The sequence below is a fragment of the Anoplopoma fimbria genome, chromosome 7 (genome assembly GCF_027596085.1).
Source record: "Anoplopoma fimbria isolate UVic2021 breed Golden Eagle Sablefish chromosome 7, Afim_UVic_2022, whole genome shotgun sequence".
In the NCBI taxonomy this organism is placed as follows: domain Eukaryota; kingdom Metazoa; phylum Chordata; class Actinopteri; order Perciformes; family Anoplopomatidae; genus Anoplopoma; species Anoplopoma fimbria.
This window is the reverse complement of record NC_072455.1, coordinates 18739121-18761294: the sequence shown is the minus strand read 5'-3', so window position 1 is coordinate 18761294 and position 22174 is coordinate 18739121. Positions and strand designations below refer to the sequence as shown.

Genomic DNA, 22174 nt, shown 5'->3' with positions numbered 1-22174 from the left:
ATGCAGAAGAGCTAAGAAGCCATAAAACACATTTGAAAGTAAAGATTGGAGATGTGCTCAGGCCTCATTATATCCATGTACCTTATTATACCTCTGTAGCCTCGACTGGCAGAAGCTGCGAGCGCACTGAGCCAAGGCAATCCTAGTTAATTCCCTCCCCTTCATGAGAAGAGTCATCCCTCGCTTGTTTCGGCTCAGCGTTGCCCGAGCCTGCAGGGACGGGCAGAGAAAACCATCCCTCTCGCTCTTTTGCTGCATAGAACTTTAGTCTTTACTGCTTTTTCCCCTCCATTGATCGGACCGTGTTTCCTATGCGTCTTTTACAGACAATCAAACAAGGTTAATTAGAGGGTGCTTATCGTTGCAGGGGAAATTCTTCCGAGCCGTCTTGCTTCCACGGCAGGCAAACAAATAGCTGCTTTGTTTTGGATGAAGAAGACCTTGGTTTACGTCACTTTTCTTATTTTCCCATCTTAAAAAATGATTTGGACTCCAGCACATGTGCGTATCAAGCTGTAAGAGAGAAAGCAACCTTTACTTGGCTTGTCATGAGCACTGGTATATCTAAAGGCCTTAAACAATGGTATCCCAAGAATTTGACAGGATTTTTTGGCTCGCTTTGAGCGGTGATGCTTGTACTATGTCATGACGAATGGCGGATTTGATGTTACGATATTAAGTTACAGGTACAGAGTTCAGTAGGGACAGAAAACGACAGCCTCATGGCTTGTCTGACAGTGGTTTAAATGACGTCCTACACTAGCCAGCTTTGTGTCATCAGGTTCTGATTTTCAATTGTGGGTGCTACCCGTCATCACGTGCGTCCAACCAGGATAACACTATAATTCACAGTGAGCCTTTCACAACAGCAGGCTTCATAGTCTAAGCAATTCAAAATATCTCCTTGCCACTGAGATTTTGGCATGTAATTCTGTAATAAAATGCTGAAAGATAAAAAGAAGCAATGTTTCGGTCCCAATGGGCATTTAAACAACACATAACAAGACTGAGAATGAAGTGGAAGACATTATCTCCTCCGTGGTCTAAATTAGTCTGCTTCATCACTACTCTAAGGCACAAAACCATCAGGTCTAGAAGTTGCTCTCTCTCTCATATTATAACATCGCCAATTCAGTAGTGAACAAAATAATTAATCTTGTTGCTTAAGGTACAGTTTGTTTAAGGTACAGTGTTTCTCATTTCTCATTAAGCGTCATTATGTGTTGAAATGTGTTGACAACAAGGGATATCTTAGAACAACTTGATAAATATGTTGTTACTTCTTGCAGGAAATTAGTTGATAAATTTTATCAGCATATAATTCAATTGAAAATCGACAAATATATCAATTGGAATACCCAGTGTTAAAATATACATTAAAAGTATGGATATTTGCAATCAACAAATCGCAATTATACAATGATTATACATGTTGAACGATGACGCATTACTTAAATGCCAAGAGTTTGATTCCATCTCACAAACTTTTTTTCTGCTATTCACCTTTTAAACCTTTGTGTGAATAGGAATGATAATCAACAACATAAGTTATATATTAAAAAACTGAATATGTAAAAAAACAATCCAATGCTGAGTGAATTCCCATGATATCTGCACTTTTTGATCAACTAGTCCATCTTTTCTATCACAAGAGCATTGATAAAAGCTTGCTAAGAGACAATATTTTTGTTAACTAATCTTTCCGTTTTGATCTCAGGGAGTCCGGTTTGATCCAGAGATCCCCCAGACCCTTCGGCTGGAGTTCGCCAAGGCCAACACCAAGATGGCCAAGAACAAGCTGGTTGGCACCCCCAACCCCCTCCCCTCCCAGCAGAGCCCCGGGCCACAGTTCATTAGCAGAGACCCATGTGAGTACTCCGAACATTTGTCGTCTTTTTGCTCTGTGTTGCTGCTTCCTTTGGCCATTAGTTGCTATAGTTCGAGACGACTGGACAGCTGTTACCCATTATTTGTCATTAGAGAAGTTTTGCTTCAGCTGTGACTAGACATGAAACATGAAGATTGACCCGGCTGCTTAACAGTGAAAAGCAGATTTTTATTTTACTGGTGTAGTGTTTTATTCCTCATTGAAACATTGTCAGCATGTGGAAACAGGTTAATAGCATTTCTCATAGTTACCTGTAACCAAAATAGGATTATCCCCAACTCCTGATGATCAGATTCTGTGCCATTATTGGTTTAACTTAATTGGCATTCTACCCCCTAAACAACACTTTCCCTCCTACTAGATTAATGACTCCTAAACAGTTAATGTTCACTATTAGCCATTGCTATTATTATCCGGAATCAAAGCCTTTTAGTAACAGGCATGTATTGATTTTGCTAATGCAGCTCTGTACTCTTTTTTTAAATTCTCCATTAAGTTAAATATTTGTCTAAGGGGTTAGGGATTCTGCAAGAATCAGCCATTGATAGTTGAACATAGGCCAGCTGTGGTTGTACATTCCTCCTAAATGACCAAACCGCTCTTATCTTGGATCTTTTTTTTTCGCCAGAGAAAGGGCGTGTACTCTGGGCCTCAGTGGAAAATGGAAGGAAACGATTAATGAAACCATGACGTAATCACCAGGAGAGAAATTGCTGTCATTTCCTGATAAGAGACGTTTAAATCAGACAGTTTTCTGATCATGCTGTGATTAAAACTTAGCAGGAGACACAGAGAGCACAGGGAAAAATGCTCCTTAAGATTGTAAGGCTATCTGATGGTTCTCCAATGAGCTGCTGTTTCTTCTGATTCTGCATTTTAAATGTACACTTAGTCTGTACCACTCTGCACTCTGTCACCTATCTCTTCACTCATTCACAAAGCTCTTTTTTCCCCCAACCACTTTACACTTGACTCAGTGAGTAAATCATCATATCTGGGATGGTTGCCTCTCATTTTATCCCGAATTAAGTCAGTTTTAGTGTAATTGACTGTTTGGTAATCCCTGCCCTTTAAATGATTGTTGCTAGCCTGTTAAGCTTTCTTTTCTCACACAGGACATATGTGGATTTAGAATAATAATAGAGAAAGATTTACCCCTCGAAACATTTTGGAAATAACGTGCCTGTGATATCAAGCAGAAATACAAAAAATGTCAGAGCTGTAGCTAAAAAGGATTATCAAGCCAATATTAGTTTCATGAGTGGGTTGAACACATCATGTCTGGCTGATTAAGTAATGTTTCCAGATGATTTATTTTAAAACAAGAATTGGGGTAAAAAGGGTCTTAGATATGCATTTGATGCTCAAACTAGCTTTAGGCAAGATATTGTGCTAACTAGGCCCAATGATCATCAGTTCATGCACCCTTAGAAGACATTTAATTTAAAGCTAAATTGATGAAAGGTGTTGTTCTTGTATAGACCTAGATAATCCTAGTATTTTTTAGTATGATGAGAAAACAATGTAAGAACAGGCTGTTATAAACTGTGTGTTTTCACTTACATTTATAAGAGAAAAGGCAAACGTAGGGTTGTCTTGGGTATTGTTGGCTCGGGTTGCTGGAGTGTAATCTAATAGCATGGTTGCTGCTGTAGGTCGTGAGCTGATGGATGAACATGCTATCAATTGTAGTTTAGGCTTGAGCAGATAAACACATATTTTAAGCCATTACATACACTTAAGCTTTTTTGTTTTTTCTGGAAAAAAACACACCATCCTCCAAAAAATCTGCCAAGTATTGTCGCTCTCACCATAGCCCAATGCACACCGCTTTGGCATGTTGAGAAACCCCAGGCTTGACAGGTCTGCCATGCCTAGTTACCGTTGCTAAGCAGTGATTGGACATCGCTGTTTGAGGGTTTAGCAAACGGTCAGTTGGTTTAAGAAAATAAAACGAGAGGAAGCTACTTCAGATAGCTCATACTCACCCGTAGTCCACCTCCACCACCACCACGTACACCGCCGCCGCCTCCACCCTGTCTCTCCAGCCACACACCCATCCACTGGCCACTCTTCCTCACTCCACTCCTCCTCTTCTTCTTTCCACAGATGAGCTCACAGTGCCTGCTCTCTATCCCAGCAGCCCAGACGTGTGGGCGTCATACCCGCTGTACCCGGCGGAGCTGTCGCCGGCCCTCCCACCCGCTTTCACCTACCCCTCCTCTCTCCACGCTCAGGTAACCTGCAAACCCGTCCCCTGTTCCTCCACCATTACCACCATTACCTCCACCGCCTCGACCACCGCCCTTCACCTCTTCCTGAGCCCACTGCACAAACAGCCGCTCCCGTCAGCCCTTTAAATCACTCTGTTCTCCATCCCACAGATGTGATTACCCAATCTCTGTATTCTGCAGATTTACTGATCTACTGATTCGTTCTCTGGCTCTACTTCTACTGGTTGAACATGTATTGTTTTGAAATCAAATTTGGATTTGGGAGGATTTTCCCATTTTTCTAATATAATACAACAAACACATTATATCATAAATACTGCCGCTTCTGGAATACTAATACTCGAGTTCATCTGCTGTGAACAGGCTCCATAAAAGCAGGAAGTGGAGCAGGAATTTGCTTTATCGAATTTGTTTATTGACAGTGAAATAATTGACTTCATAAATATTTGATTTACAGGGTGTAGTCCATTTTTGCAGACATGTAATGCTGTTTTACCCTTCTCTGGAGATAAACTGCTATCTGATCCCATTAACTTCCAGGAATCGAAACTAAACTGTACCATCTCATTCTTCACCAAGACAGGCATCCGTGGGTTTGACTGACTTTTAAGTGCTCTAAGCAGGACAAATATAAATGTTCCCTGAGAAAATAGCTATCTCTATAGTTCAGAATGGCACATTATTATACAGTGGAAGTTGAATCAATGCTGATTGCAACAGTCACTAGCTTTCTGACTCTCACTCATACCATGTCACTTTATTAATCCCAATTACTGGCACTATCTGGTCAACTAAAAGCTTCAGTGGTTTGAAGGGTTTGCGTCATCATTTGACCATCACCTACTTCATTAATCTAATCCCCCTTTTTCAACCAACCGTGATCCAGTTTATAGAGGCCTTCTAATCTGCACTGCTCCACTGTGAGTTCACATAAGAGTTCCTTATTGATCTCTTGAAATTCCTCTCATGGAGCGTGTTTGGTGCTGGCCGACCCTGATTAGATCTCAGCATTAGACGTACTGTTTCTGAATTCTTGTTTGTTGATTGGTTTTTGAAGCCTGCAATGATTTCTCAGTACTTACTTGTTACAGTATCAGGGTTATTAACATCTTTAATCTCTGCTAGAGGGTCTATAGATGTTCATAAATAATGCAGATACTAAGGTTATTTAAGTATAAAGGCCCCTAGCAAAGACAGTGAAGCTGAGATGATATCAGAATTTAAAATGAGTGCGAGATGAATCTGCCTAGCTGGCACTTTTCTATATGTGTTGGATATGTGAGCACACACTGGCACACACAAAGAGAACCTGGCTTAGTGATTTCAAGAGGGGGTCGTGACTGATGTTTGCATCTCATAACCAGTTTTGACCTTGAGGAGGTGCAGATGTGAGACATAAAAATATTTATATTAACAGGTCTTACGGCACACACAAACACACACACAAGACGAAATGATCAAATCTAATTTGTGTTAACAGGCTCAGCTTTCTAGCTCCCTGGTTAATCAAAAGCTGTCATCTATTGTAGCAAGAGTACAGTAATGCTATTGGATTGCTCATAAATGTTAGCAAGGCAATAGATCTCAGGAAAACAATCAGTATTTCTGTTGTAACTGTTGTTCTGTAACACATAAAATATGCTAATGAATAACTGAAAAGCTTCATCAGTTTAATTATTTTCTGGGGAGGTAATTACGCTTATTCGCCTTCTTGTTACATTCATACCACTCTAATGTCTGTATAGTAAATATGCAGATACAGCCAGCCGTTCGCCTAGCTTAGCATAAAGACTGGAAACTGGTGGAAACTGGTAGAAATTTAAATTTAATTGAAATTGTCCGCCACATAACCAGCCTGTAAAATCGCTATTGTTTTTATACTTTGGATTTAACATATTAAATACAATGTGTTAATTAATGATCTTAAAAGATGCTTGTAGCTGGATTCTGTTAGCTTTGGACTGAGCTGTTAACCTTTCTTTCCAGTCTTTATGCTAAGCTAAGCTAACCAGCTGCTTGCCTTATATTGACCATGCAGATATGAGGGCGCATGGCATCAAAATTCTTCTAACTCTCTGCAAATATGCGTATGACGCAAATTGTGAAATTATTCCTTTACATTTTTTCATTTCTTGAGGTTGAAGGAATAAAAAAATAACTTTTACTACAGCAAAGTACTCTGATTTTAATTAAATATTACATTAAAGTTTGTATAAGTATTAATTGTACATACTCATATATTTGTATGTATGTGTGCGTGTGTGTTAATGTGTGTTTAGATTCGCTGGCTCCCACCTGCAGATGGAACTCCTCAGGGATGGAAGTCCAGGCAGTTCTGCTGAAGTATGTGTGAGTAAGATGCACACACACACACACACACACACACACACACACACACACACACACACACACACACACACACACACACACACACACACACACACACACACACACACAGTCCTACAATGACCAACAAGTGCGCATTGCCCCATGATGTGAAAAACATTTAGTAAATGTTATGACACTTTGTTTAAACAGGCACAGAGGTATTCCTAAACATATGACGGGGAATATCACATGGTGTTATTCCATGCACGAGGCATGTGCGTCAATAACCAGCTTAATGACAAACTAACCAAGTAGTTAGTCACTTTTCTGCTAGTTGATTTCAAATACAGACACAAAACAAATTAGCCTTTAAGAAGTAAATGTGGGCGTTTAAGGCCCAGTGGACCAATGAAAAGCACAGCCAGTCCTTGCACATCATCATAAGACATAAAAGATTTAAAGGGGAACTGCATTATTTTCCCCACTCAGGTCACAGGGTACAGAGGTTCGACGTCTCCCATTGATGTGATGCTTGATCTCAGGCATCAAAGAGAGCGAGTCAAACAGAATATGCAACGAGCTCCTATGCCAACGTTTTAATAAAACAGACAGGGAAGAGCTCAGCAAATATGACTAAAATGCTAATATCAGCTGCTTTGATAGGTAATGTTATAACCAGGGGTCAAAGTCACTCAGTGCATTTACTAAATCACTAGGCAATGAGTGCAGTTTTGAAGTACTTGTACTTTAGGGCGGCTGTGGCACATTAGGTAGAGCGCTTGTCCCGTAACCACAAGGTTGTTGGTTCAAACCCCTCTACCGGCAACATGCCGAGGTGTCCTTGAGCAAGACACCTAACCCCAAGTTGCTCCCCGGGCGCTTCATTGCAGCCCACTGCTCCTCCGGGATGGGTTAAATGCAGAGAAATAATTTCCCCATTGTGGGACTAATAAAGGATTGATTATTATAGTTGAGTATGTTTATGTTATGCCGCTAATAATAATGAGCTAGTTGCTAATTCTATCTACCATTTGATGGTGGCTTTATCAGAACGTTTTTTTAAAGTAGCAAATTTGCAGTTGGGTCTTTATGCTAAGCTAACTAGAACGATGAGCTGGAAGATGATAAAAAGCTCTGCAAAGCTTAAGGGGATGATTATCTGGGTTCATCACTAGTGAGTCCTTTCACATTATATGTCATTTCATCTATCATTAATGTAAAAATATTGATTAGTGCAGCTTACAATAGAGGATCAGAATATTTCTTCCACCACTTATAATAAACTGATTATAATTCTTTATGATTTCAGAGCAAAATCACCTTTTTACACTGGATTGGTTAGTCATTAATGCTGAGTAGTTCACAAGTAAAAAAAAAAAAAAAAGAACACTGAATATTGTCCTATAATATTGTTGGCACTGTGCAGCAGATATTAGGGAATGTTTGTCATTTTGTCAAACCCTGTCAGGATGAAATACATTTTTTCATTTATGGACCGTTTCTGTCCATTTTCCCATTATGACAAAGTGCACAGTGGAGAATTATAAAGACAGAAAGAGACTGAGGATATGATGCTCCAAGAGGTCGTAAACGTCGAACATGCACCATGAACTGCTGAGGTACCTGGGTATTGCCGGAAGGGCCATTCTTATGAATCTTTATTAAAAAATGATTACCATGGGGCTGTATTTAAAATAAATTGCAGATGAATTCACTTTAGTGGAGCTGCAGACAGGAAATGGAGCAGTTGGATTCTAATAAGTGCTTAGATAACTGTAACCATGCATGAGCCACTCAGCACATGTGGCTCGCTCGCTGCCTCAGACAAACTGAACGCTGTCGTGCTTGTAGAAAAACAAAACCACAAAGCACAACAAATCCCCTGCTAGTCTGTGTATCTCTGTTGACTGACTGTGTCTGGTTGTGTGTACGTGTGTGTGTGTGTGTGTGTGTGTGTGTGTGTGTGTGTGTGTGTGTGTGCACTCGGCGCCAGTCACACTGTCACCAGTAACCTCCCTCCAACTCTCGGGACAGGAAGAAACATGTTCTCCCGACCCCTAAGGGAGTGAGTGGGGAGTGGGTGGCTGGCGTGGAGGCTCACAAAATCAAGCTGTTGATTGGTGCTAGTCCTGTAGTCCCCCCTCGTAACCCTGAATCTTTGCTGACTTATCTATCTCCAAACACTAAACAAACTATATTAGGAAAAAAAGCTGTTTAAGTAATTTGATGTTTTGGGGGATTTCTTCTCTGTCAGGGGGGTAAAGGAGGAAGGGAGTGGAGGAGGGAGGGGCTTTGAGGAAATAATTACTCCTCTATCAAACCAGGAGGAAGTCATTTGGCCGGTCGGGCTGCCCCAGTGGATATTAGCCCCTCAATGAAACAACAACATCCCCACATCCGGCTCTCAGTGGAGGGTGAAGTGAAGCTGAGACATCCAGACAGAATATGGTGATAATTACAGGCCACTGCAGCAGGTATACACATACAGTAAGCAGCACACAAATTATGTAGTGTGCAGCGTACATGCCCAGGCAAACACAAAAACAACACGCACAAGATCAAAAAGGTTCAGGTCATCGAGCTGTAAAAAAAACCAACATAATAATATAGTGTTTATTTTAGTTGTCGAGGTTTTGATATATCTGTCATTGAAATCTCTGCTGCCTTCCCAGTAACATCAAGGTGAGAGAGATTTTGTTGGTAGAAGTCATGGAATAAAAAAATTACACATCGATATGTCAGCAGCTTTGTTTTACTCCATAAAAACCACAGACCTCACCGTGAACCGTTTTATTTGGAACTACTTTTTCCAGTAAGAATTCCATTCATTTCTATTGTATTGTGGTGTTGGAATCTCAGAAATCTGATAGAGAGATGTCTCAAAACCTGAACAAGTTCATCCAAAACTACACAGCAACACCTAAATGACTAGATATCACTATAGGTCAGTGAGTACATTTAGATATCATTTTTAAAACAAAGACTTCTTGGCATTCTTCTTGATTTTTTAGGGGGGGCTCAGTGGTAGAGCAGGGTTGTCCTTCATTCAGAGAAGCCGCGGTTCGATCCCCAGCTCTGCTAGTCCATGTGGATGTTTCCCTGGGCAAGAACACTTAACCCCAAATTGCTACGTCCTGATGATTAGTTACTTGCACTTGCAGGTGGCACCTTGCTTGCCATTTTATGTTAATTACTTTGCATCAGAGCATGACTTATACGTCTGATATAATGGGGGATCACACTGTGGAATTATATCTCCTAGGTCAATATATTTATATAGTAAAATCTAATGGTACTCAGGATTCACTGTGTATATATATATATATATATGGTAATCATAATTAAAGAGAAAATGCTGGTCATTTCCTCCAGTCAACTGTTAGTGTTGGGTTAGCCTTGCTGCTCCGTTTGTCCCTGACATTTTGCAGCTTTGTAAACAAACAGCTTGTGGTCTTTTTGTCCCTTCTTTTCTGCTCAATGGCTATAGTCATGTGACAAGGGTGTTACTTATTTGTGCAACACAATCCGCTAAGCACAGCGCTTGTGAAACCCTTTTGAAACAATTTTAGCTGCAAGATAACAAGAATAAACTTGAACTGAGGTTACAGAGCAAAGCTGTCTGTGTTGTTCCGCTATTGTACAATCTGTCCGCCATGACTGGGTCATGTGCATTGAAAAATAGGCAGCGCTTGTGAATTGTTACTCATGCTGAAAGGCGTTGGGTTGACAGTAAACCTTCACAATGGGAAATCAAAGACGCTTACAGCTCCGCAGTCCTGAGAGGCTTGTGGTCGCTCAGTGGTTGCCTCGGCATCTGAAGGACGGGGACCGCTCACGGTCAAAGTATGTGGTATGTGGCTCGCCTCAGGAAGTCTAACTGTGGGAGACATGCATGTGTGTGTGTGTGTGTGTGTGTTTGAAATTGAGGAAGTGTTCAGGGGTCTTGTAGTCATCACTGGTAATGAGTTGTCCTAATCACCTGGCATCCTGACTGTCAAAGGATATGACATTTTTAAAAGTTTATTTACAGCAGTTCCACTTCATGCAATTCGGAGCTGGTAGCTACACACTGTTGACTCTTTAAAAATACATTACAATCTAAGTTTGTGTTATTGTTAATACCCCAGGCGGCTTAGGCTGGTCGTTCATCTGAATGTTTGCGAAGCAGAATTATATTTGACATTCATGCTCCGGCACAGAGCTAGATTCAAAGACAACCTAATAGTGGACATTAATGCCTAGTGAACTGCAGGCAAAGGTAATCCGGATTTTCCATCTGACAAGACATGGTGGGGGAGTGTAGTGTGTATGTGTATCATGCGTGCTTGTGTGTAAGCCTGACAGAGACGTGTGTGAGTGTGTGTGTGTGTTTGTGTGTGTGTGTGTGTGTGTGTGTGTGTGTGTGTGTGTGTGTGTGTGTGTGTGTGTGTGTGTGTGTGTGTGTGTGTGTGTGTGTGTGTGTGTGTGTGTGTGTGTAGTCTGGCTGCCTGCCCTGAGGAGCTTTTTTTGGCCAATAGCCCGACAAAACCAATGGTTCCTGTACAAAGTTGGACTAACTCCCACTGGAGAGTTGAGGGCCAGCTGGGGCCCCTTCTAATAAGGAAGTGGGACTTTATTCCTTCACCCCCTACTGACACATAACACACACACACACACACACACACACACACACACACACACACACACACACACACACACACATACATGCAGTATAGCAACACTGTGGCCTTGTCCCTGTTCTTTCTGGGTCTCAGGAGCTAGATACATGTCAGCAGCTGCATTCATCACCACCCAGCTCCAGCAGATATTGCTGGTATGTGAGAAACACAGCCAGGGCCTAAAGGCTTTTCTCCGGATTAAAGGAGCTTCAGATGTGGCTCTTTTTCATGGCCATGCTGCACAGGTAGAAATCTTAAAGGGCCATACTAGTGTTGGTACGAAGTTTTAGCTAATGAATTACAAATTCAGTGAACTAATTTCTTGAAAATGGGCTCTTCAGTTTTACATTTTTTTTATTACATTACATTACATTACAGTCATTTAGCAGACGCTTTTATCCAAAGCGACTTACAATCAGTAGTATATTACATATCATTCACCCATTCACACACTGATGACAGGCTACCATGCAAGGTGCCACCATCAGACTCTAACTAACATTCATACAACATCCAGTCCACACCGATGGCAAGCCTTCAGGAGCAACTTGGGGTTAAGTGTCTTGCCCAAGGACACATCGACTGCCGAAGCCGGGTATCGAACCACCGACCCTCTGATTGGAGAACTACCTTGCTCTCCACTACGCCACAGCCGCATTCATCCTCCACTCTTAAGACACTTAAGTTGGTTTAACTTCTTTTCCTCATGATATGAAAATTGGGGATAAGACTCTATTGTCATTCCGTGTTTGATTTCGGAAGCTACCTTCACTTAATTACCTTGCATTAGTAATGTAAATTTGTATTATTTCCAAATAGAGAAGATAAATACCAAAAAAGGTAAATTATTTTTTAAAGAATAGTGACAACAATATGAGTATAAAATTTCAAAACACAGTGCTCTCTGATTGACAAACTCTTTTATGGAGACATCTTGTTATTGACCTAAAATACATGTTTGGTGTTTTTTGTAGTACTTTTTATTACTAATCAGTCAATATATACACTGATCAAATATAAAAACGACTGACAATATCATATTTTATAAGAAATAATTCAGACTTTATGTGTACTGTGGTGGATTACACAATTTAGGAGTGTAAGAATGGGTTCTCATATCATAAAGAACTGAACAAGTGATGCCAGAATGGGAGCAAAAGTAGATTCAGCTTTCTAAAACAAAGCAGTGTTGTTGTCAGAATGGTTTAGTGTGCTATAAGCGATTTGAAGTCAATGGGTTGAACTAGTTTTGGGTCCTTTAACATGGACTACAGACAGTGGAGATGTAGAGCAAAGCACTCTGGAAAATGACATTTTGAACAAGTCCTCTCTTCATTTGCAGCATGAGATCAATGATCACTGATAACACACACAGGAACATTTGCTACATGAAGGAAAACAGTGCACACATTCATGAGAAACCGAGTCACCTCCCACATTCTCAAACACTACTTGTTTACCTATCTCACATTATGCGCCCGGCCCGAGTTATTGGATGTAACACATTAAGCTCGCGAATCACTAAACCGCTCTCTAATCCGCACAGACATGTTCAATGATCAACCAAATCTTTAACCTTGGTGTCTCAGCCAGAACAAATAGGGTGGTCTGGAAGTATGCGTCGCATCAGTTTAGCCAAGCGGCTGTATAACGCATCGATTCCCTCACCCTTGATTGAACGCGCAACAGGGCATTAGCTAGGCCAGCCGTGCCCGCTTTCCAAAACGCTCTGTTCTCTCTGATCGGGGTACAGTTCCCAACCCGTCTCCCTTCTTTTGCCTGCAACAGTCTGTTTCCTTCTCTTAAGGTCATGTTTGGTTTACTAATTGTTTATTGTTCCAAAGAGTCCCCCCTTTCCCCGAACCCAAGTTACCACGGTCTCCAAGACATGTCTATTTTTGGCGATACATCTGGGGGTGGGTGCGTGGGTCGGAGGATTGACCTTTCTCTGCGGTCTGCTGGTGTTGCATATAGTAGAGTTGTGGTTTGAAAAGGATCATGGGAGATAGGGTTGTTAGACAGGAGTTCAACATAAGTATTTAAGACTATTGTCAGCTAACATCCTGTTTGTCACAGTTGGACTTTGAGCTTGAAAGATTTCGCAAAACAGTCTTTTAAAAGGGTAGTCACATGGTTAGAGTGAGTGCTACAAATCCTGAGAAAAGGGTTTTATAGTGTCTTCTGTGGCTGCGGAAGAGATTTTTTCAGTCTGATAAAATTACTTTGGCGACATCACTTGAGTAATCTTGGCGTGGGAATAAAGACTACACCTTTTAAACAAAGTCTGTATTGCAAAACTGGCGGTGTGAACTTTAAAGGGTGTGGCTGTTATCCAGACAGAGAGCATCTAATGAAAGCTCAAGTTGCATTGTGGGAAGTGTAGCATCCAGTGTTTTTGGAGTTCATGTTAGGGACTAAATATCATGGTATTGGTTCTTCTTTAATTGTGGCCATTATTTTTTGCGGCTTGTTTTTAGTGCAGCTTTTATGAGTCTTTTGAGGATTTGGCAAAAGCTGGCAAAAGCTGCTGTGTATTTCCCTGTCTTTTTTTAAAGTATTTACCCCTTTAAAATCATGAATAAAATGTGGTCAAATGCAATTATAACAAATCCATGTTCAATCATCACCTAGACCACCACAACAAGAACACTCCGCTAGCAGTCAGGATGCTGTTGCAGCTTGTTCACTTCAGTAAAACTCCGCTCTTCTTTTGTGTCCTCAGGTTCCTGATGTGTGATGGTGGCCGTGGGCGGCTGTGACGGGCGTTTGCTGATTGCCTCTCGTATCCAATTAGAAAGCAGGAGGACCGACCTGACTCCAGCTCACGGAGCAGCGTACCGTCGGTGAGTTTATTTATTGGACTTCATGAACATTGATCCCAACAGGCTCGGGAAAAAAAGGTGTAAATCTCACCTCGCCTCTCTCACTCCTGGCACAGTGCCTGATATGAAATTGTAGATTTGTAGAAGAGGCTGCGACAGCCAAGGTTTATTATTATTCTTTTTTTGTTTGGGGGTGGTTATATTGCACTGCCAAAGACATCTGCTGGAAAACACAGCCGCAACAAGCCATATTGACAGCGTGTCAACTTCCATCTGTGTATGTTTCAGGTTTTGCTCAACAGAAAAATGTTTTGAAAACAAACCTCGAATGACAAATTATAAATTTGTGGGATAAAAAGTGTGTGTGGTCTCGGCTTTGGGGAGGCAACCGCGAGAAATTGAGGAGAAAACAAGAATCGTGTATTGTGTGTGCGTGAGTGTCTACCTGTGGTGTGCGTGATTTTATGGGTGTGTGAATGTGTTTGTGTCAGGCGACAGTTCCACACGATCCCCTGTGTTTTCATTAGTGTACCAGGTTCGTGTGCTGTGACCATGGCAACCTCACCCCGTTCCTTGTCTCTCTCTGTCTCTCTCTCATAGGCAGCAGCAGCCTCATGGGCCTCAGGACATTCTAGACCCCAGCCTCCATCACACATCGAGACTCCCCCCCCCATCCCTCTAAGTCCTTCCAACTCTTTTTTTATACTGTTACATACTCTAGATTTACCGGCAGTGCTTTGGCTACACCTCCTCTGACACCTCCATGAAAGGTACCGGGCGTGCATAACAAAGGCGCACACACACACACACCCTTTGTTAACCAGTTGACTGCATCGCCTGTCTAACGTTAGCAGGTCTCTTGCTGTGCATTCTCTATATGCAAGTGCAAAGACAGCCCACCAAAAGGAGTGCAAAACACATTTTTATGCAGCCACTTCGCAAGGCCAGACGTTAAGAAGCGTGTCCAAAGCGCTGCCGGGTAATGTTTATTATACGACTATAATTATTACTATTCTGTATATCATTCATATTAATGTTATTATGATTATTAAATACATGTTGAAGCATGACTTTGCAAAAAAAAAGTGACAAAAACAATGCTGTACATTTCTAGATATTTTAAAGAAATACAAAAAAGTATTTTTGTAATCAAGACTGTTTTGAAATGGTTCTGTTTGATTGGTTCATGATGTGATAAAGTGTGTGATGAACTTTCACACCTGTTTTTTTTTTCTTTTGTTTGTTTTTCGCCCTTTCTGTTTTGTGCCATTGTAAAAAATGGTTAGTCGCCCTGCTATACCAAAGCAGTCCTGTGGGTTTGCTCTTGTCTTTTCTACATACTGTGTGGATTTCGGGTTGCTCATGTGTGTCTTTGTGTGGTGTCTTTACCTGATGAAGCAAACATATAAGTTCTTTGTCTGATGTGCTTTGGTTCAACTAAGCAGTCGATGTGAACTCTGAGTGAGAAAAACACACCTAATCCCGCTCGTCATTTTGCAGTTAGAGGGTAATCAGATGTGTTTAAAGAGGCATTGACAGGAATAAGCCATCACTGGTGAAGGTAGAGTAACCCCAGAGAATGCAAGACATGGCAATCTGAGCCCTGCTATAATAAGGAATTTGCTCCTTTATTGTGTAGCAAGAGGACAGCAGCACAGTATCGAGAAACAAAAGACCAAAGGCATTTTTTCTTTTTACACTGGAGAGCTATCTAGGCTAGTGGAATTATTCCATTTTTGACTGCTTTGTAGTCCTCAGTCTGATTTCTTATGAAGTATGACTTTATTTTTGCTGCATGTCTCTTTTGGTGTCACTCCAAAGAGCCACTCTGCATCTGAAAGGATATTCACTTTAAGCAATTTGTCTCTTTTGTCTATTTTTAGGGAGCCAACGTGATTCAACTTGCTTTTGTAAATTTACATAGTGATTGGAGTGTGAGAAAAAACAAAAAAAATCTTTTGTAATCTTGTGTATTCTGGGCCTGCAATAACGCCGTCGCTGTTTGACATATCATCGAGTGATCATATTCCTGTGACATTTTGACGCCAAAATCCTCATTCATGTCGCATTCCTCCAAAAACAAACAGTGATTCTTGTACTTTTCTGATAAGGCCAAGTCACATTTCAGTGATGTGACAATCAAAAGCTGAAAAACTGCAAGAAAAACAACCCTTCCCTGTAATGTTTAGCCCGGGTGTGTACAATCATATTGGAGTGGTTGAATCATATAGTCAGTGTTTGTAATGAATAATAATAATAATAATAATATGCACATCATGTCAACTGATTTTATGGAGCGGTTTTTGCTTTTGCAGACATTTTTTAAGCCAAGTGTGGCACCAAATTTATTAGAACAAGTATTTATAAGATGTGTGTGCGCGTGTGTGTGTGTGTTTTTAATGGGTATTATGTTTTTAAGGTTAGAAGATGCCCATCATATAATTCATTGTAAGTATTATTGTAAGTTTAATTGTATATTCATTTGGTAATTTTCTAGAGCTTTCTTTTTGTGTTTGTATCTGATATATGAATACTGTTTTACCTACATAATTCACTGTGAAATCCAGAGGAAAACTTTGAACGAATGGATCTTTTTGTGTTTCGCCAGCAGTACGGTACAGAAGTTCCTGGAAATGAATATGATGATCCCCCCCTTTTGTCAATGGTTTCAGTATACCATGTACCTGTGTGTTCTGTGCATGTTCACAGCATGTGTGTGTTCTTCTTTTTCTTTTTCTTAATGCATACAGTACTGTTGATATTTATGTACTTTAGCCGCTGTAAGGAGAAACTGTATTTCAGTGAATTGCAGAGGTTTGTTTGTTTGAAACCAAAAAAAAAGAAGAAAAGGTGATCAAAATTAGTTTTTATGAAAATGTTAAATGAAGACATTTCAGGCCGTCCACCATTAAAGATTGACGTCATCCCTGCAGTCTTGATTACATTATTTCATCTTTATCAATGTGATTATGATAGTGCCTCGTGAGGCTTGCTTAAAGTTTACTTTTTGGGTGTGTGTGGTTGTGTGTGTGTGTGTGTGTGTGTGAGTGAGTGTGTGTGTGTGTGTGTGTGTGTGTGTGTGTGTGTGTGTGTGTGTGTGTGCATGCATGCGTGTGACATCAGTGGACCACTTAAAAAGAGTGTGAGCTAAATAGAGGTTTTGGTTTAAAGATTCTATTTATGTAATCAACTTATTAAAGGGGAAACTTTTTTTTCTATCAACTGATCGATTCCCTTTGTCTCCCCATATTCTAATTACATTTGTAGATTTTTTTCACATTTTTATTGCACTTAGAAGCTGCCTTTTTTACCCATAAAGAAAAATTCACCTATGTAAGGCTCCTTTTCCTTTCTCTCACACTTGTCATTGGATAACACCTCCCCCACATCAAAACATGATGTGGGATCCTATAAAGTGGTTTGTGTACCAGGGGAGCTGGAGCCCTCTCACTGCCCTCTATAAGAATAGCCCACCTAACCCAGGGGCTGGCTACTCCTGAGACAGAGGCCACAGCCAATTTAGTTTCTCCCCTTTGCTGTCTCCACTCTCCTTCGTCTACTCAGTCACACCAGGTGGCATGCAGCAGCTTCTCACATGAAACACACACTTTGGTCCATGCCGGGAGGGGTTTCACACAGGGTGTCAAGAGTGGACTAAAGTGGGGGATAAAAGGGCTCGTGTGAGCATGCGTGGGGACAAAGGGGACATACTCATCTGGGTGCATGCATGCAAACGCCTAACTGGCAACACTTTGTAATGGTGTTACTCCCTTTGACAAGTCCATTAAAGAGGTGTTTCTGTCCCATTTCACCCATCCTCTTCTAGTTGCAGCGTGCCAGACAAATGTCCTTGCTGAAATGTGTCCGTTTTTACTTGGCACTGAACGATCAAGGCCTGTATTTTGTATTAATTTCCGTATCCACTGTGTCGCTTTGCTCACTGCGTTGAAACATTGACCACTGCTTCCTGTAATAGGCACACGGTGTGCTATCATACGTTGCTGTTACACGCAGTGCCTGAAGAGTCTGCAGATTTGCAGTGAGTCTATGATTCATTGTACTCTGTAGATCCAAAACTTTTTGAAGCAATATCTACTTGTGATATTTTGTCGCAAGTTTATGAAGTAAGAAGTTCAACCAATGAGCGATTTACCCTTTTCAAATTGTTTTTCAAAATCACACTGCTCAGCCTCCCTGAGGCAGTTTATTGTAATATGTTAGAAAGGAGGCTCTGACTGAGGCTACATCCACACTAATCCGTTTTCCCGAAAACGATTTCCATCCACATGAGCGTTTTGGCTTTGTTTTCGGAATAATTTCCGTCCATACTAGCATGCCTGAAAACATGACATCACATGACCAGCTCTTTAACCTGACAGGGCTGTCTTGGAGGTCATGGAGAAGGCTTACAACTGCTGGAGTCCTGTGGGAGGGGGGGTTCTGAGATCCATCCGGTCCTTTTATAACCAACGTGAGAATATTGTCCTGAAACTTGAACACTGTGGACATGTTGAGAACCCTTGAGAAACAATCAAAATGCTCCCAATCTCGGATCCTGCACAATGGTTGTTTTACCCATGATGCATCTAGGTTATCTATTATTATAAAGACATTGTAATACCAGCTTTTTAAAAGTTGCATAGAAGGAAATGAGCGTTAAGGAACAGTCTGGTCATTTTTTTTAATTGGGAATTCATTATTGTCATTCTTATAAAATTAACACTGGTGAAAGTCGCTTCTGAGCATGTGCAGCAGCATAAATCCTAAATAATGCCCAAGTCTCAAGGCATTTGAAAAGGTTCAGATAGAGTATCCGGCACTGACTAACTGGTGACTCATCAATCAGCAGCCTGCATATGCCTGCAAAGGTCTGCACCGTCATTGTCTAAACAGTGATTGGCCTAAAGGGGGGAGGGGGGCTTGTCTACTTGGAAACATTTCCCAACCAAAAGCCCCAACACTCCCCGCCGCGCTGTTGGTGTCTTTTGTGATCGTTACACTCTCTCAAATGAGCTGATGACTTCAGAGTGAGTCAGTGAATTTGATTTCACAGCAGGGGTGGGGGGTTGAAGGAGAGCAAGGAGTGTTTTCTCCCTCCACTGTCCTCTCGTTCTCACTCTCAGTCCTTTCTCCATCCACCTCTCACTATTCCTCCTCCTCCTCCTCCTCCTCCTCGTCCTCTCTCATCCACAGCTCATCTCTCCCGTGAGTGGGGCCCCTGCTCCCTCCGTCTCACAGCAATCAAAACACTAAGGGCTGACTCTCCCACAACTTTCCCGTTTCTCACTGATTTCGTATTGCTTCAGTCTACTCTTTGGATAAGAACATAGAGATATTGTTTTAATAATCTGAGTAGAGATCCAATAATTATGTTGGTGTGTGTGTCTGTGTGTCTGCCTGTACAAATAGGGTGTGTGTCATATGATAACTTGACTGAGGATGACATCATAGAACAACCAAAGGCCCTGTGTCTCAGAAAATAAAAGGCTCCACAGCGCCACACAATGCTTTTGAAAACACATTACAGGATTTATCTTCAGTACATGAAACCCATACAGTGCTATGAGAAGTATTAAGATTATTTACTTTGGCAAAAATAGCAATACCACAATGTACAATATACCAGTAGCCGTGCTGCATTCAAAACACTTCTGTTTATACTCATATTGTGTTTAAACTATAGGAATTATCAACCTATTTGATAAACTTAATCCACTTTAAGTGTTAATTAATTGTGGAGGAAGAAGTGTTCACATAATTTACTTAATTTAAAGTAGTGATGCCATACTATACTTTGAAAGAATAAAGAAGTATCCTCATTATGCAGAATGGCTTCAGCGTTATTGGATTATTAAACTGGAGATAAATTAAACAATTTCTTTCATACACATCTAGGTACTGCAATCTGCAAGGTGTCATATTTTATATACAGAACATATGATCCACATATGTTCTGTATGTTAAATCTTCATCTGAAAACTATAAAATGTAGGGGAGAACAACCCTACACAATATCAAACATTGTCCTTAAGTACAGGACTTGAGTAAATGTACGTAGTTATTGTCCACCAATGCTAACTTTACAGTAACTACCACTGTAAAATAAGTGAAGTGGAGTAAAAACAAAACTTTGAATCCTGACGTTAGTAATGATCTTTATACACTAAACGTACTGTATGCATGTAGATTGTGCAAAGATGGGCTGAAGGGGTGTATGCCGAAACCCATCTTGTATCAAACGTAAGACTGGACGCAACTACAATATTTTTAAAGCTATTGCAGAAATGGAAAGCACAAAAGTTATTTTCTAAACATAAAGAAAGGAGGCCCACCAACCCATTTTTCCTTGCACTAAAAATCTGCAGGCTCACAGCCCTCGAGCCTCTCGGCATCTAAAGGGGTCTCAGAGGGCTTCACTCCCCACAGTGGATTCAGAGGTGATCCGGTGTTCAAAGCAGCCCTTCCTTTACCAGATTAGCCCGGTGCACGGTGGGTTTATACCTCCATGAAAGACGCTGCCACTCAGGGCACAGTAGGGGGGATGTGATCGATAGATTCTAGACGTCATCTCAGGCTGTCCAGGTTAAGATGGGCATCTGTAGGGATGATACCTTTACTCTTTATTAGTTATCAATTGTGCTTGGAAGATATTTTCTGGTCTATTTTAAAATTCAGCAAAAAAGTCACACAGTAGGGCTAGGTAGTGAAGAGATTTCACTGATGTGATGTATTGCACTGAATATTTATTTATATTGATAATGGAACATATTCTCTTACATAATGTGATATAGATCTTAACTCTCTTGTATGGAATCAGATTTCTGATGGAAGAAGAAAAAATTGATGAAAAGTTTGTCATGATAAAAAGTAAAATATTCATTGTTGAGCCCAGAAAATTGACTTTTTATCTCAAATTTTGTCTTAGTAAATTAAAACTTTGGTGTACAATGAGCATTTATACCTTTATACAAAACTTTTCATCTACTTTTTTTTCTCTACCTTGCAGACATGTGATTCAATTTGATTCTCTAATACAAAGCATGAAATATCTTCCCTGAAGAACTCTATAATCAGATCTACACTGGTTAAAACTATTGAGGAGCACTTAGTGAGGACCCATTAGATAAAATATTACTCCAAACCCTGGTATCACAAGATTTACCCAAGCAGCAAAGTCTCTCCATCAAGCAGTACCTTTATGTATTTGTTGTCCTAAAACTACTCAGTGCTAATTCAAAAACATTTTAAATGATATTTATATTTACTTGTATCTAGTGGTTTCCCCTCTAAAGTAAAAGTAGAAACACATCGCCCTCTTGTGGTCAGAGATGCTCAGTGGATATACTTTTATTTTTCTCTAACCATTGCAAAGCAGAAACATGTACTTCATAATCATCATGTGAGTAATCCTCATTTCCCTAGCACCTAAGGGCCAGCACATGACAGCACAAGACCCTTGCTGTCATCATGTGGGAGGGACTTCAAAGCAGAGTCTGAAACAGTTAGGTAATGTTATCCTTCACTTAATCAAGACAGCGATATTATCAACTTATCATGCTCATAAAATGTAATCACAAGATAAGATATTTGATCTTAATCATTGAACTTTATAACAGTTGACTTAACTGGCTTGGAGGCAACATGACTTGTACATTTGTAGACCTTTGGAGCAACAGTTATACTTTAATAGTTCATTCATTCCATAAAGGGCCAGTGTGTAGGAGTTTGGGGGAGCATGTATAATCAACTGAACCTAAGAATCATGCTTTTATAAGCCTAGAATGTGCCCTCATATCTACAAAGCCCGCCATGTTGCACAGCAATGTTTCTAGAGTAGCCTAGAATGAAAAAAACAAGCTCAGGGTCTGGGGAGGGCTTTTGCATTTTCTTTTTTTTAGGTTACCTGAAGGCCATGATAGTTCTTCAACACGCTTGTAAAATGAAGATAACGTAAGATGCCAAGTGTAACAATCTTGGTATATGGTTAACTTTGTTCCCTGCCTCTTGTGTCCCGTGTTTATTTCACTTCCTGTCTTTGTGGTCTTCCCTCCTTTTTTCTGTGCTGCAGTTGTGTTTTTCATGTCTCCTCCTGTTCCCTAGTTATTTATTTTTATTTTTGTAATTTCAGTATTTCCTGTTTTACGTTGTGTTTCTCACCCCTGCTGTAAGTTCACTTCACTTCCTGCCTTTGTATGTTTTCCCGCCTTTGTAATTGTCTGTCCCGCCCTTGATTGAATCCACCTG

General features: G+C 40.7%; 1 protein-coding gene across 2 annotated transcripts in view; it reads left to right on the top strand.

Moving 5' to 3' along the window:
- Window positions 1–16856, top strand: part of LOC129093419 (RNA-binding protein with multiple splicing-like) — a 33829-nt gene extending 16973 nt beyond the window's left edge. The window contains exons 5-9 of one of the 2 annotated variants that reach the window (XM_054601433.1): window positions 1718–1868; window positions 3998–4125; window positions 6402–6465; window positions 13831–13951; window positions 14531–16856. In XM_054601433.1, coding sequence (XP_054457408.1) covers window positions 1718–1868; window positions 3998–4125; window positions 6402–6464 — 342 coding nt within the window. In that variant the 3' untranslated portion in view covers window position 6465; window positions 13831–13951; window positions 14531–16856. Of the gene's footprint in view, window positions 1–1717; window positions 1869–3997; window positions 4126–6401; window positions 6472–13830; window positions 13952–14530 lie in introns of both variants that reach the window. The other variant, XM_054601432.1, reaches the window with a different exon arrangement.
- Window positions 16857–22174: the final 5318 nt, after the last annotated feature.